This window comes from Salmo salar, chromosome 06 (genome assembly GCF_965601325.2).
Source record: "Salmo salar chromosome 06, fSalSal1, whole genome shotgun sequence".
NCBI classification, from domain to species: Eukaryota; Metazoa; Chordata; class Actinopteri; order Salmoniformes; family Salmonidae; genus Salmo; species Salmo salar.
The window spans coordinates 2,806,401-2,823,630 of NC_138296.1; the positions used below are offsets into that span (position 1 = coordinate 2,806,401).

The 17,230-nt window shown below is 41.7% G+C and overlaps 1 protein-coding gene across 2 annotated transcripts in view; it reads right to left on the minus strand.

The window, feature by feature from the left end:
* Nucleotides 1-17,230, minus strand: part of LOC123733362 (NLR family CARD domain-containing protein 3) — a 123,196-nt gene that overhangs the window by 82,608 nt on the left and 23,358 nt on the right. For both annotated transcript variants that reach the window (XM_082976232.1, XM_082976233.1), the window contains exons 5-7: nucleotides 16,941-17,069; nucleotides 10,468-10,596; nucleotides 2,389-2,517 (exon numbers count right to left, since the gene is read on the minus strand). In XM_082976232.1, the coding sequence (XP_082832358.1) occupies nucleotides 2,389-2,517; nucleotides 10,468-10,596; nucleotides 16,941-17,069 (387 nt within the window). The remainder of the gene's footprint in view (nucleotides 1-2,388; nucleotides 2,518-10,467; nucleotides 10,597-16,940; nucleotides 17,070-17,230) is intronic.

Genomic DNA, 17,230 nt, shown 5'->3' on the forward strand with positions numbered 1-17,230 from the left:
TGTTTGGTAAGGAAAATACTGGATATTGGTATCGGGTTGTTTGGCAAGGAAAATATCAGATATCAGGTTGTTTGGGAAGGAAAATACTGGATATCGGTATCGGGTTGTTTGACAAGGAAAATGTCAGATATCGGGTTGTTTGGCAAAGAAAATTTCGGATATCGGTATCGGGTTGTTTAGCATGGAAAATATCGGATGTTGTTTGGCAAGGAAAATATTGGATATCGGGTTGTTTGGCAAGGAAAATATCGGATATCGGTATCGGGTTGTTTGGTAAGGAAAATACTGGAAATCGGGTTGTTTGGCAAGGAAAATACTGGATATTGGTATCGGGTTGTTTGGCAAGGAAAATATCAGATATCAGGTTGTTTGGCAAGTTAAATAACGGATATCGGTATCGGGTTGTTTGACAAGGAAAATGTCAGATATCGGGTTGTTTGGCAAATAAAATACTGGATATCGGGTTGTTTGGCAAGGAAAATATTGAATATCGGTTTGGAGTTGTTTGGTAACGAAAATAAAGGATATCGGGTTGTTTGTCAAATAAAATACTGAATATCGGTATCGGGTTGTTTGGTAACGAAAATACTGGATATCGGTATCGGGTTGTTTGGTAACGAAAATATCAGATAACGGGTTGTTTGGCAAGGAAAATATTGGCTATTGGGTTGTTTGACAAGGAAAAAATCGGATATGGGTATTGGCCAAAAATGTCATATCGGTGCATCCCTAATAAACATGTCTACTCCCCTTCATCTACACTGACTGAAGTGGATTTAACAAGTGACATCAATATGGGATCATTGCTTTCACCTGGATTCACCATGTCAATTATGTCGTGGAAAAAGCAGATGTTCATAATGTTTTGTACACTCAGTGTCTTCAAATAATTGACATAAACAACAAATTATAAGCAGATGCTTTACAGCAGTGGTTCTCCAACCGGTCAATCTTCAAGGCATTCCTAGTCGATCACCAAATATTTCTGTAGAAAAGCCAACCAACTATAAAGGCTTGCGCTCCTTTTTTAAAATCGTGTTGAGTTGTTGCCGGTAGGTGCACTTGATTCAAACGTCCTGCGCACCGGGTAAGCAACGTGTTCCCATGAGACAAACTCTGCCTTCCCGGAGGACTGGCAAATCTGTGACTAAATCGAGTGCACCTACTGCGTAGATAGCTCAAATCACTGTGGCTACAGAGCTTCCATGACTCTGGCCACAGCCAAGTTTAATAGGCTTACGTAGGATTTAATATCTTTTAAAACCATGACCACAGAGAGACTGTCAACGAATACAGCAAAGAGCTGCTGTTTTTATGAGAGTTCATGTTTAAGTTTATTTTCAGCACGGTCACTGTTTACATAAAACTATTTTACAATGCGCACTTCTCCATACTTCTGCTCGGGCTGCATCGCCAATGAAAGAGTAGCCAAGTATCGATTGCCTTGCGGTTTATTATTATTAGCAGCTCGTCGTGTCGATTTTAATATTTAGGAATTTTTCGCTTTCTCTGGTCATAGGAACAACATGAATTTGTGCATGAGGCAGATGCGGTGCGACTCGAGTTTCAACATCAGGTGGAAGACGGTGTCCCCCCTCTCTGGTCAGTCTCACCGGAGGAAAGGAGGGAGAGAGCAGGGACCGTGAGAGGTGGTTGGGAACAATCATTTTGAAATGTCATCCAACTCGGAAATCCAACTCGGAAACTCAGGCATATTTCTAGAGCTCCAACTTTTCGACCTGAAGTTCACTGACGTCGTGATTTGACCTCGTTGACCTTCAGATGCAGATACCATCAGTCCAGTAGAATAAAAAGCTATTTATTTCAATTCTTGCTCCACAGAATTGCTCCACAAATCTGTGACTAAATCGAGTGCACCTACTGCGTAGATAGCTCAAATCACTGTGGCTACAGAGCTTCCATGACTCTGGCCACAGCCAAGTTTAATAGGCTACTAGCTTATGTAAGATTTAATATCTTTTAAAACCATGACCACAGAGAGACTGTCAATGAATACAGCAAAGAGCTGCTGTATTAAACCAACTGATCTATTTTGGTATCAAAGCTAGAGTTTTGAAATATAGTATGGTCTGATTAATAACAACATTGGCAGTCCAATCATATAGCCTAATGCTGGGATAATGTATTAGGCCTACTGCCCAAACCTCATTCCTACAAAACTGTTTGTGTGAGGTTAATGTAAAAAAAAACAATCTGAGCAGTAAATCTCAGCCATTTTTTTTTTACTGTGAAAGTGATCTAGACTTAGAAAAGGTTGGTGACCACTGCTGTAAAGTACATACTCAGATACACAAAATGCATCTGGTTTCAGATCTTGAAGTTTCTCCTCTTCAATAGTAATATCATCAATTCTGACCAGTAACTTACCTGCTTCCAACGGTCTTTGATCCATCACTAAAATAAATGGGATGATCCATAGAGAAGTCACTCTTCATGGACAGATGACTGGGTACTGGAGAGACTGATCTCTGGAGAGACTGAGTTTGCTTGGAGATTCTGAAAAACAAAATGAATCACCATGTAACTACATTTCAAAATATATCCAAATTATATATCAATCGATTACATACATCACATAAAGCATTAAAATATATGGTATTACATAAAGCAAAAAACATACACTGAGCGTACAAAACATTAAGAACACCCTCCTAATATTGTGTCCCCCCCCCCCTTTTGCCCTCAAAACAGCCTCAACTCGTCAAGGCATTGACTCTTCAAGGTGTAGAAAGCGTTCCACAGAGATGCTGGCCCACGTTGACTCCTATGATTCCCACAGTTGTGTCAAGTTGGCTGGATGTCCTTTGGGTGGTGGACCATTCTTGAGACACATAAAGAAACTGTTGAGCATGAAAAACCCCTCAGCGTTGCAGTTCTTGATACAAATCGGTGCGCCCGGCAGCAAGTAAGTAAAATAAATAGGTTTTGATTATGTTTTAATGGTAATGGGGACATACGTAAATGCCAACAAAGTATACTGCTCAAAAAAATAAAGGGAACACTTAAACAACACAATGTAACTCCAAGTCAATCACACTTCTGTGAAATCAAACTGTCCACTTAGGAAGCAACACTGATTGACAATAAATTTCACATATTGTTGTGCAAATGGAATAGACAACAGGTGGAAATTATAGGCAATAAGCAAGACACCCCCAATAAAGGAGTGGTACTGCAGGTGGAGACCACAGAACACTTCTCAGTTCCTATGCTTCCTGGCTGATGTTTTGGGCACTTTTGAATGCTGGCTGTGCTTTCACTCTAGTGGTAGCATGAGACGGAGTCTACAACCCACACAAGTGGCTCAGGTAGTGCAGCTCATCCAGGATGGCACATCAATGCGAGCTGTGGCAAGAAGGTTTGCTGTGTCTGGCAGCGTAGTGTCCAGAGCATGGAGGCGCTACCAGGAGACAGGCCAGTACATCAGGAGACGTGGAGGAGGCCGTAGGAGGGCAACAACCCAGCAGCAGGACCGCTACCTCCGCCTTTGTGCAAGGAGGAGCAGGAGGAGCACTGCCAGAGCCCTGCAAAATGACCTCCAGCAGGCCACAAATGTGCATGTGTCTGCTCAAACGGTCAGAAACAGACTCCATGAGGGTGGTATGAGGGCCCGACGTCCACAGGTGGGGGTTGTGCTTACAGCCCAACACCGTGCAGGACGTTTGGCATTTGCCAGAGAACACCAAGATTGGCAAATTCGCCACTGGCACCCTGTGCTCTTCACAGATGAAAGCAGGTTCACACTGAGCACATGTGACAGACGTGACAGAGTCTGGAGACGCCGTGGAGAACGTTCTGCTGCCTGCAACATCCTCCAGCATGACCGGTTTGGCGGTGGGTCAGTCATGGTGTGGGGTGGCATTTCTTTGGGGGGCCGCACAGCCCTCCATGTGCTCGCCAGAGGTAGCCTAACTGCCATTAGGTACCGAGATGAGATCCTCAGACCCCTTGTGAGACCATATGCTGGTACGGTTGGCCCTGGGTTCCTCCTAATGCAAGACAATGCTAGACCTCATGTGGCTGGAGTGTGTCAGCAGTTCCTGCAAGAGGAAGGCATTGATGCTATGGACTGGCCCACCCGTTCCCCAGACCTGAATCCAATTGAGCACATCTGGGACATCATGTCTCGCTCCATCCACCAACGCCACGTTGCACCACAGACTGTCCAGGAGTTGGCGGATGCTTTAGTCCAGGTCTGGGAGGAGATCCCTCAGGAGACCATCCGCAACCTCATCAGGAGCATGCCCAGGCGTTGTAGGGAGGTCATACAGGCACGTGGAGGCCACACACACTACTGAGCCTCATTTTGACTTGTTTTAAGGACATTACATCAAAGTTGGATCAGCCTGTAGTGTGGTTTTCCACTGTAATTTTGAGTGTGACTCCAAATCCAGACCTCCATGGGTTGATACATTGGATTTCCATTGATTCTTTTTGTGTGATTTTGTTGTCAGCACATTCAACTATGTAAAGAAAAAAGTATTTAATAAGATTATTTCTTTCATTCAGATCTAGGATGTGTTGTTTAAGTGTTCCCTTTATTTTTTTGAGCAGTGTACATTTTTGTTCAGTGTGTGTGTGTGTGTTTAAACTATTTAACTGTACTAGAATGCTTAGAAGGCTGCTAAAATTTTTAATATCGGTTATTGGTATCGGGTTGTTTGGCAAGGAAAATACTGGATATCGGTATGGGGTTGTTTGGCAAGGGAAATATTGGATATCGGGGTGTTTGGCAAGGAAAATGTCAGATATCAGGTTGTTTGGCAAGGAAAATACTGGATATCGGGATGTTTGGCAAGGAAAATATTGGATATCGGGTTGTTTGGCAAGAAAAATATCAGATATCAGGTTGTTTGGCAAGGAAAATACTGGATATCAGGATGTTTGGCAAGGAAAATATTGGATATCGGGTTGTTTGGCAAGGAAAATATTGGATATCGGGATGTTTGGCAAGAAAAATATCAGATATCAGGTTGTTTGGCAAGGAAAATACTGGATATCGGTATGGGGTTGTTTGGCAAGGAAAATACTGGGTATCGGGTTGTTTGGCAAGGAAAATACTGGGTATCGGGTTGTTTGGCAAAGAAAATATCAGATATCGGGTTGTTTGGCAAGGAAAATATCTGATATCGGGATGTTTGGCAAAGAAAATTTCGGATATCGGTATCGGGGTGTTTGGCATGGAAAATATCAGATATCGGGTTGTTTGGCAAGTAAAATACTGTATATCGGGTTGTTTGGCAAGGAAAATACTGGATATCGGGATGTTTGGCAAGGAAAATATTGGATATCGGGTTGTTTGGCAAGGAAAATATCGGCTATCGGTATCGGGTTGTTTGGTAAGGAAAATACTGGATATCGGGTTGTTTGGCAAGGAAAATATTGGATATCGGGATGTTTGGGAAGAAAAATATCAGATATCAGGTTGTTTGGCAAGGAAAATACTGGATATCGGTATCGGGAAGTTTGACAAGGAAAATGTCAGATATCGGGTTGTTTGGCAAGGAAAATACTGGATATCGGTATCAGGTTGTTTGGCAAAGAAAATATCAGATATCGGGTTGTTTGCCAAGTAAAATACTGGATATCGGGTTGTTTGGCGAGGAAAATACTGGATATCTGGTTGATTGGCAAGGAAAATATTGGATATCGGGTTGTTTGGCAAGGAAAATATCGAAAATCCGTATCGGGTTGTTTGGCAAGGAAAATACTGGATATCGGTATCGGGTTGTTAGACAAGGAAAATATCAGATATGGGGTTGTTTGGCAAGGGAAAAACTGGATATCGGTATCGGGTTGTTTGGCAAGGAAAATATCAGATATCGGGTTGTTTGGCAAAGAACATTTCGGATATTGGTATCGGGGTGATTGGCATGGAAAATATCAGATATCGGGTTGTTTGGCAAGGAAAATATCGGCTATCGGTATCGGGTTGTTTGGTAAGGAAATACTGGATATCGGGTTGTTTGGCAAGGAAAATATTGGATATCGGGATGTTTGGCAAGGAAAATATCGGATATCGGTATCAGGTTGTTTGGTAAGGAAAATACTGGATATCGGGTTGTTTGGCAAGGAAAATACTGGATATCGGTATCGGGTTGTTTGGCAAAGAAAATATCAGATATCGGGTTGTTTGCCAAGTAAAATACTGGATATCGGGTTGTTGGGCAAAGAACATTTCGGATATCGGTATCGGGTTGTTTGGCATGGAAAATATCGGATATCGGCTTGTTTGGCAAGGAAAATACTGGATATCTGGTTGTTTGGCAAGGAAAATATTGGATATCGGGTTGATTTGCAAGGAAAATATCGAATATCGGTATTGGGTTGTTTTGTAAGGAAAATAATGGATATCGGGTTGTTTGGCAAGGAAAATACTGGATATCGGTATCGGGTTGTTAGGCAAGGAAATGATCAGATATCGGGTTGTTTGGCAAGGAAAATACTGGATATCGGTATCGGGTTGTTTGGCAAGGAAAATATCAGATATCGGGTTGTTTGGCAAAGAACATTTCGGATATCGGTATCGGGTTGTTTGGCATGGAAAATATCGGATATCGGGTTGTTTGGCAAGGAAAATATCGGATATCGGGTTGTTTGGCAAAGAAAATTTCAGATATCTTTATCGGGTTGTTTAGCATGGAAAATATTGGATGTTGTTTGGCAAGGAAAATATAGGATATCGGGTTGTTTGGCAAGGAAAATATTGGATATCGGGTGTTGTTTGGCAAGGACAATATAGGATATGGGTATCGGGTTGTTTGGCAAGGAAAATATTGGATATCGGGTTGTTTGGCAAGGAAAATATCGGATATCGGTATCGGGTTGTTTGGTAAGGAAAATACTGGATATCGGATTGTTTGGTAAGGAAAATACTGGATATTGGTATCGGGTTGTTTGGCAAGGAAAATATCAGATATCAGGTTGTTTGGGAAGGAAAATACTGGATATCGGTATCGGGTTGTTTGACAAGGAAAATATCAGATATCGGGTTGTTTGGCAAAGAAAATTTTGGATATCGGTATCGGGTTGTTTAGCATGGAAAATATCGGATGTTGTTTGGCAAGGAAAATATCGGATATCGGGTTGTTTGGCAAGGAAAATATCGGATATCGGTATCGGGTTGTTTGGTAAGGAAAATACTGGAAATCGGGTTGTTTGGCAAGGAAAATACCGGATATCGGTATCGGGTTGTTTGACAAGGAAAATGTCAGCTATCGGGTTGTTTGGCAAATAAAATACTGGATATCGGGTTGTTTGGCAAGGAAAATATTGAATATCGGTATGGAGTTGTTTGGTAACGAAAATAAAGGATATCGGGTTGTTTGTCAAATAAAATACTGAATATCGGTATCGGGTTGTTTGGTAAGGAAAATACTGGATATCGGTATCGGGTTGTTCGGTAATGAAAATATCAGATAACGGGTTGTTTGGCAAGGAAAATATTGGCTATTGGGTTGTTTGACAAGGAAAAAATCGGATATGGGTATTGGCCAAAAATGTCATATCGGTGCATCCCTAATAAACATGTCTACTCCCCTTCATCTACACTGACTGAAGTGGATTTAACAAGTGACATCAATATGGGATCATTGCTTTCACCTGGATTCACCTTGTCAATTATGTCATGGAAATAGCAGATGTTCATAATGTTTTGTACACTCAGTGTCTTCAAATAATTGACATACACAACAAAATACTGGATATCTGTATCGGGTTGTTTGGCAGGGGAAATATTGGATATCGGGGTGTTTGGCAAGGAAAATACTGGATATCGGGTTATTTGGCAAGGAAAATATTGGATATCGGGTTGTTTGGAAAGGAAAATATTGGATATCGGTATCGGGTTGTTTGACAAGGAAAATGTCAAATATCGGGTTGTTTGACAAGGAAAATGTCAAATATCGGGTTGTTTGGCAAGGAAAATACTGGATATCGGGTTGTTTGGCAAGGAAAATACTGGATATCGGTATCGGGTTGTTAGGCAAGGAAAATATCAGATATCGGGTTGTTTGGCAAGGAAAATACTGGATATCGGTATCGGGTTGTTTGGCAAGGAAAATATCAGATATCGGGTTGTTTGGCAAAGAACATTTCGGATATCGGTATCGGGTTGTTTAGCATGGAAAATATCAGATGTTGTTTGGCAAGGAAAATATCGGATATCAGGTTGTTTGGCAAGGAAAATATTGGATATCGGTATCAGGTTGTTTGGCAAAGAAAATATCAGATATCGGGTTGTTTGGCAAGGAAAATACTGAATATCGGGTTGTTTGGCAAGGAAAATATTGGCTATTGGGTTGTTTGACAAGGAAAAAACTGGATATCAGGTCGTTTGGCAAGGAAAATACTGGATATCGGGTTGTTTGGCACGGAAAATACTGGATATCGGTTTCGGGTTGTTTGACAAGGAAAATACTGGATATCGGGTTGTTTGGCAAGGGAAATACTGGATATCGGTATCGAGTTGTCTGGTAAGGAAAATACTGGATATCAGGTTCTTTGGCAAGGAAAATACTGGATATCGGGTTGTTTGGCAAGGAAACGATAGGATATCGGGTTGTTGGCAAGGAAAATATCGGATATCGGTATCGGGTTGTTTGACAAGGAAAATGTCAGATATCGGGTTGTTTGGCAAGGAAAATACTGGATATCGGGTTGTTTGGCAAGGAAAATACTGGAAATCGGTATCAGGTTGTTTGGCAAGGAAAATATCAGATATCGGGTTGTTTGACAAGGAAAATATTGGATATGGTTATCGGCCAAAAATGTCATATCGGTGCATCCCTAATAAACATGTCTACTCCCCTTCATCTACACTGACTGAAGTGGATTTAACAAGTGACATCAATAAGGGATCATTGCTTTCACCTGGATTCACCTTGTCAATTATGTCGTGGAAAAAGCAGATGTTCATAATGTTTTGTACACTCAGTGTCTTCAAATAATTGACATAAACAACAAATTATAAGCAGATGCTTTACAGCAGTGGTTCTCCAACTGGTCAATCTTCAAGGCATTCCTAGTCGATCACCAAATATTTCTGTAGAAAAGCCAACCAACTATAAAGGCTTGCGCTCCTTTTTTAAAATCGTGTTGAGTTGTTGCCTGTAGGTGCACTTGATTCAAACGTCCTGCGCACCGGGTAAGCAACGTGTTCCCATGAGACAAACTCTGCCTTCCCGGAGGACTGGCAAATCTGTGACTAAATCGAGTGCACCTACTGCGTAGATAGCTCAAATCACTGTGGCTACAGAGCTTCCATGACTCTGGCCACAGCCAAGTTTAATAGGCTTACGTAAGATTTAATATATTTTAAAACCATGACCACAGAGAGACTGTCAACGAATACAGCAAAGAGCTGCTGTTTTTATGAGAGTTCATGTTTAAGTTTATTTTCAGCACGGTCACTGTTTACATAAAACTATTTTACAATGCGCACTTCTCCATACTTCTGCTCGGGCTGCATCGCCAATGAAAGAGTAGCCAAGTATCGATTGCCTTGCGGTTTATTATTATTAGCAGCTCGTCGTGTCGATTTTAATATTTAGGAATTTTTCGCTTTCTCTGGTCATAGGAACAACATGAATTTGTGCATGAGGCAGATGCGGTGCGACTCGAGTTTCAACATCAGGTGGAAGACGGTGTCCCCCCTCTCTGGTCAGTCTCACCGGAGGAAAGAAGGGAGAGAGCAGGGACCGTGAGAGGTGGTTGGGAACAATCATTTTGAAATGTCATCCAACTCGGAAATCCAAGTCGGAAACTCAGGCATATTTCTAGAGCTCCAACTTTTCGACCTGAAGTTCACTGACGTCGTGATTTGACCTCGTTGACCTTCAGATGCAGATACCATCAGTCCAGTAGAATAAAAAGCTAATTATTTCAATTCTTGCTCCACAGAATTGCTCCACAAATCTGTGACTAAATCGAGTGCACCTACTGCGTAGATAGCTCAAATCACTGTGGCTACAGAGCTTCCATGACTCTGGCCACAGCCAAGTTTAATAGGCTACTAGCTTATGTAAGATTTAATATCTTTTAAAACCATGACCACAGAGAGACTGTCAATGAATACAGCAAAGAGCTGCTGTATTAAACCAACTGATCTATTTTGGTATCAAAGCTAGAGTTTTGAAATATAGTATGGTCTGATTAATAACAACATTGGCAGTCCAATCATATAGCCTAATGCTGGGATAATGTATTAGGCCTACTGCCCAAACCTCATTCCTACAAAACTGTTTGTGTGAGGTTAATGTAAAAAAAAACAATCTGAGCAGTAAATCTCAGCCATTTTTTTTTTACTGTGAAAGTGATCTAGACTTAGAAAAGGTTGGTGACCACTGCTGTACAGTACATACTCAGATACACAAAATGCATCTGGTTTCAGATCTTGAAGTTTCTCCTCTTCAATAGTAATATCATCAATTCTGACCAGTAACTTACCTGCTTCCAACGGTCTTTGATCCATCACTAAAATAAATGGGATGATCCATAGAGAAGTCACTCTTCATGGACAGATGACTGGGTACTGGAGAGACTGATCTCTGGAGAGACTGAGTTTGCTTGGAGATTCTGAAAAACAAAATGAATCACCATGTAACTACATTTCAAAATATATCCAAATTATATATCAATCGATTACATACATCACATAAAGCATTAAAATATATGGTATTACATAAAGCAAAAAACATACACTGAGCGTACAAAACATTAAGAACACCCTCCTAATATTGTGTCCCCCCCCCTTTTTGCCCTCAAAACAGCCTCAACTCGTCAAGGCATTGACTCTTCAAGGTGTAGAAAGCGTTCCACAGAGATGCTGGCCCACGTTGACTTCTATGATTCCCACAGTTGTGTCAAGTGGGCTGGATGTCCTTTGGGTTGTGGACCATTCTTGAGACACATGAGAAACTGTTGAGCATGAAAAACCCCTCAGCGTTGCAGTTCTTGATACAAATCGGTGCGCCCGGCAGCAAGTAAGTAAAATAAATAGGTTTTGATTATGTTTTAATGGTAATGGGGACATACGTAAATGCCAACAAAGTATACTGCTCAAAAAAATAAAGGGAACACTTAAACAACACAATGTAACTCCAAGTCAATCACACTTCTGTGAAATCAAACTGTCCACTTAGGAAGCAACACTGATTGACAATAAATTTCACATGCTGTTGTGCAAATGGAATAGACAACAGGTGGAAATTATAGGCAATAAGCAAGACACCCCCAATAAAGGAGTGGTACTGCAGGTGGAGACCACAGAGCACTTCTCAGTTCCTATGCTTCCTGGCTGATGTTTTGGTCACTTTTGAATGCTGGCTGTGCTTTCACTCTAGTGGTAGCATGAGACGGAGTCTACAACCCACACAAGTGGCTCAGGTAGTGCAGCTCATCCAGGATGGCACATCAATGCGAGCTGTGGCAAGAAGGTTTGCTGTGTCTGTCAGCGTAGTGTCCAGAGCATGGAGGCGCTACCAGGAGACAGGCCAGTACATCAGGAGACGTGGAGGAGGCCGTAGGAGGGCAACAACCCAGCAGCAGGACCGCTACCTCCGCCTTTGTGCAAGGAGGAGCAGGAGGAGCACTGCCAGAGCCCTGCAAAATGACCTCCAGCAGGCCACAAATGTGCATGTGTCTGCTCAAACGGTCAGAAACAGACTCCATGAGGGTGGTATGAGGGCCCGACGTCCACAGGTGGGGGTTGTGCTTACAGCCCAACACCGTGCAGGACGTTTGGCATTTGCCAGAGAACACCAAGATTGGCAAATTCGCCACTGGCACCCTGTGCTCTTCACAGATGAAAGCAGGTTCACACTGAGCACATGTGACAGACGTGACAGAGTCTGGAGACGCCGTGGAGAACGTTCTGCTGCCTGCAACATCCTCCAGCATGACCGGTTTGGCGGTGGGTCAGTCATGGTGTGGGGTGGCATTTCTTTGGGGGGCCGCACAGCCCTCCATGTGCTCGCCAGAGGTAGCCTAACTGCCATTAGGTACCGAGATGAGATCCTCAGACCCCTTGTGAGACCATATGCTGGTACGGTTGGCCCTGGGTTCCTCCTAATGCAAGACAATGCTAGACCTCATGTGGTTGGAGTGTGTCAGCAGTTCCTGCAAGAGGAAGGCATTGATGCTATGGACTGGCCCACCCGTTCCCCAGACCTGAATCCAATTGAGCACATCTGGGACATCATGTCTCGCTCCATCCACCAACGCCACGTTGCACCACAGACTGTCCAGGAGTTGGCGGATGCTTTAGTCCAGGTCTGGGAGGAGATCCCTCAGGAGACCATCCGCAACCTCATCAGGAGCATGCCCAGGCGTTGTAGGGAGGTCATACAGGCACGTGGAGGCCACACACACTACTGAGCCTCATTTTGACTTGTTTTAAGGACATTACATCAAAGTTGGATCAGCCTGTAGTGTGGTTTTCCACTGTAATTTTGAGTGTGACTCCAAATCCAGACCTCCATGGGTTGATACATTGGATTTCCATTGATTCTTTTTGTGTGATTTTGTTGTCAGCACATTCAACTATGTAAAGAAAAAAGTATTTAATAAGATTATTTCTTTCATTCAGATCTAGGATGTGTTGTTTAAGTGTTCCCTTTATTTTTTTGAGCAGTGTACATTTTTGTTCAGTGTGTGTGTGTGTGTTTAAACTATTTAACTGTACTAGAATGCTTAGAAGGCTGCTAAAATTTTTAATATCGGTTATTGGTATCGGGTTGTTTGGCAAGGAAAATACTGGATATCGGTATGGGGTTGTTTGGCAAGGGAAATATTGGATATCGGGGTGTTTGGCAAGGAAAATGTCAGATATCAGGTTGTTTGGCAAGGAAAATACTGGATATCGGGATGTTTGGCAAGGAAAATATTGGATATCGGGTTGTTTGGCAAGGAAAATATCGGCTATCGGTATCGGGTTGTTTGGTAAGGAAAATACTGGATATCGGGTTGTTTGGCAAGGAAAATATTGGATATCGGGATGTTTGGCAAGAAAAATATCAGATATCAGGTTGTTTGGCAAGGAAAATACTGGATATCGGTATCGGGAAGTTTGACAAGGAAAATGTCAGATATCGGGTTGTTTGGCAAGGAAAATACTGGATATCGGTATTAGGTTGTTTGGCAAAGAAAATATCAGATATCGGGTTGTTTGCCAAGTAAAATACTGGATATCGGGTTGTTTGGCAAGGAAAATACTGGATATCTGGTTGATTGGCAAGGAAAATATTGGATATCGGGTTGTTTGGCAAGGAAAATATTGAATATCCGTATTGGGTTGTTTGGTAAGGAAAATAATGGATATCGGGTTGTTTGGCAAGGAAAATACTGGATATCGGTATCGGGTTGTTAGACAAGGAAAATATCAGATATGGGGTTGTTTGGCAAGGAAAAAACTGGATATCGGTATCGGGTTGTTTGGCAAGGAAAATATCAGATATCGGGTTTTTTGGCAATGAACATTTCTGATATTGGTATCGGGGTGTTTGGCATGGAAAATATCAGATATCGGGTTGTTTGGCAAGTAAAATACTGTATATCGGGTTGTTTGGCAAGGAAAATACTGGATATCGGGATGTTTGGCAAGGAAAATATTGGATATCGGGTTGTTTGGCAAGGAAAATATCGGCTATCGGTATTGGGTTGTTTGGTAAGGAAAATACTGGATATCGGGTTGTTTGGCAAGGAAAATATTGGATATCGGGATGTTTGGCAAGGAAAACACTGGATATCGGGTTGTTTGGCAAGGAAAATACTGGATATTGGTATCGGGTTGTTTGGCAAGGAAAATATCAGATATCAGGTTGTTTGGCAAGGAAAATACTGGATATCGGAATCGGGAAGTTTGACAAGGAAAATGTCAGATATCGGGTTGTTTGGCAAGGAAAATACTGGATATCGGTATCAGGTTGTTTGGCAAAGAAAATATCAGATATCGGGTTGTTTGCCAAGTAAAATACTGGATATCGGGTTGTTGGGCAAAGAACATTTCGGATATCGGTATCGGGTTGTTTGGCATGGAAAATATCGGATATCGGCTTGTTTGGCAAGGAAAATACTGGATATTTGGTTGTTTGGCAAGGAAAATATTGGATATCGGGTTGATTGGCAAGGAAAATATCGAATATCGGTATTGGGTTGTTTTGTAAGGAAAATAATGGATATCGGGTTGTTTGGCAAGGAAAATACTGGATATCGGTATCGGGTTGTTAGGCAAGGAAATGATCAGATATCGGGTTGTTTGGCAAGGAAAATACTGGATATCGGTATCGGGTTGTTTGGCAAGGAAAATATCAGATATCGGGTTGTTTGGCAAAGAACATTTCGGATATCGGTATCGGGTTGTTTGGCATGGAAAATATCGGATATCGGGTTGTTTGGCAAGGAAAATATCGGATATCGGGTTGTTTGGCAAAGAAAATTTCAGATATCTTTATCGGGTTGTTTAGCATGGAAAATATTGGATGTTGTTTGGCAAGGAAAATATCGGATATCGGGTTGTTTGGCAAGGAAAATATTGGATATCGGGTGTTGTTTGGCAAGGACAATATAGGATATGGGTATCGGGTTGTTTGGCAAGGAAAATATTGGATATCGGGTTGTTTGGCAAGGAAAATATCGGTATCGGGTTGTTTGGTAAGGAAAATACTGGATATCGGATTGTTTGGTAAGGAAAATACTGTATATTGGTATCGGGTTGTTTGGCAAGGAAAATATCAGATATCAGGTTGTTTGGGAAGGAAAATACTGGATATCGGTATCGGGTTGTTTAGCATGGAAAATATCGGATGTTGTTTGGCAAGGAACATATTGGATATCGGGTTGTTTGGCAAGGAAAATAGCGGATATCGGTATCGGGTTGTTTGGTAAGGAAAATACTGGAAATCGGGTTGTTTGGCAAGGGAAATACTGGATATCGGTATCGAGTTGTCTGGTAAGGAAAATACTGGATATCAGGTTCTTTGGCAAGGAAAATACTGGATATCGGGTTGTTTGGCAAGGAAACGATAGGATATCGGGTTGTTGGCAAGGAAAATATCGGATATCGGTATCGGGTTGTTTGACAAGGAAAATGTCAGATATCGGGTTGTTTGGCAAGGAAAATACTGGATATCGGGTTGTTTGGCAAGGAAAATACTGGAAATCGGTATCAGGTTGTTTGGCAAGGAAAATATCAGATATCGGGTTGTTTGACAAGGAAAATATTGGATATGGTTATCGGCCAAAAATGTCATATCGGTGCATCCCTAATAAACATGTCTACTCCCCTTCATCTACACTGACTGAAGTGGATTTAACAAGTGACATCAATAAGGGATCATTGCTTTCACCTGGATTCACCTTGTCAATTATGTCGTGGAAAAAGCAGATGTTCATAATGTTTTGTACACTCAGTGTCTTCAAATAATTGACATAAACAACAAATTATAAGCAGATGCTTTACAGCAGTGGTTCTCCAACCGGTCAATCTTCAAGGCATTCCTAGTCGATCACCAAATATTTCTGTAGAAAAGCCAACCAACTATAAAGGCTTGCGCTCCTTTTTTAAAATCGTGTTGAGTTGTTGCCTGTAGGTGCACTTGATTCAAACGTCCTGCGCACCGGGTAAGCAACGTGTTCCCATGAGACAAACTCTGCCTTCCCGGAGGACTGGCAAATCTGTGACTAAATCGAGTGCACCTACTGCGTAGATAGCTCAAATCACTGTGGCTACAGAGCTTCCATGACTCTGGCCACAGCCAAGTTTAATAGGCTTACGTAAGATTTAATATATTTTAAAACCATGACCACAGAGAGACTGTCAACGAATACAGCAAAGAGCTGCTGTTTTTATGAGAGTTCATGTTTAAGTTTATTTTCAGCACGGTCACTGTTTACATAAAACTATTTTACAATGCGCACTTCTCCATACTTCTGCTCGGGCTGCATCGCCAATGAAAGAGTAGCCAAGTATCGATTGCCTTGCGGTTTATTATTATTAGCAGCTCGTCGTGTCGATTTTAATATTTAGGAATTTTTCGCTTTCTCTGGTCATAGGAACAACATGAATTTGTGCATGAGGCAGATGCGGTGCGACTCGAGTTTCAACATCAGGTGGAAGACGGTGTCCCCCCTCTCTGGTCAGTCTCACCGGAGGAAAGAAGGGAGAGAGCAGGGACCGTGAGAGGTGGTTGGGAACAATCATTTTGAAATGTCATCCAACTCGGAAATCCAAGTCGGAAACTCAGGCATATTTCTAGAGCTCCAACTTTTCGACCTGAAGTTCACTGACGTCGTGATTTGACCTCGTTGACCTTCAGATGCAGATACCATCAGTCCAGTAGAATAAAAAGCTATTTATTTCAATTCTTGCTCCACAGAATTGCTCCACAAATCTGTGACTAAATCGAGTGCACCTACTGCGTAGATAGCTCAAATCACTGTGGCTACAGAGCTTCCATGACTCTGGCCACAGCCAAGTTTAATAGGCTACTAGCTTATGTAAGATTTAATATCTTTTAAAACCATGACCACAGAGAGACTGTCAATGAATACAGCAAAGAGCTGCTGTATTAAACCAACTGATCTATTTTGGTATCAAAGCTAGAGTTTTGAAATATAGTATGGTCTGATTAATAACAACATTGACAGTCCAATCATATAGCCTAATGCTGGGATAATGTATTAGGCCTACTGCCCAAACCTCATTCCTACAAAACTGTTTGTGTGAGGTTAATGTAAAAAAAAACAATCTGAGCAGTAAATCTCAGCCATTTTTTTTTTACTGTGAAAGTGATCTAGACTTAGAAAAGGTTGGTGACCACTGCTGTACAGTACATACTCAGATACACAAAATGCATCTGGTTTCAGATCTTGAAGTTTCTCCTCTTCAATAGTAATATCATCAATTCTGACCAGTAACTTACCTGCTTCCAACGGTCTTTGATCCATCACTAAAATAAATGGGATGATCCATAGAGAAGTCACTCTTCATGGACAGATGACTGGGTACTGGAGAGACTGATCTCTGGAGAGACTGAGTTTGCTTGGAGATTCTGAAAAACAAAATGAATCACCATGTAACTACATTTCAAAATATATCCAAATTATATATCAATCGATTACATACATCACATAAAGCATTAAAATATATGGTATTACATAAAGCAAAAAACATACACTGAGCGTACAAAACATTAAGAACACCCTCCTAATA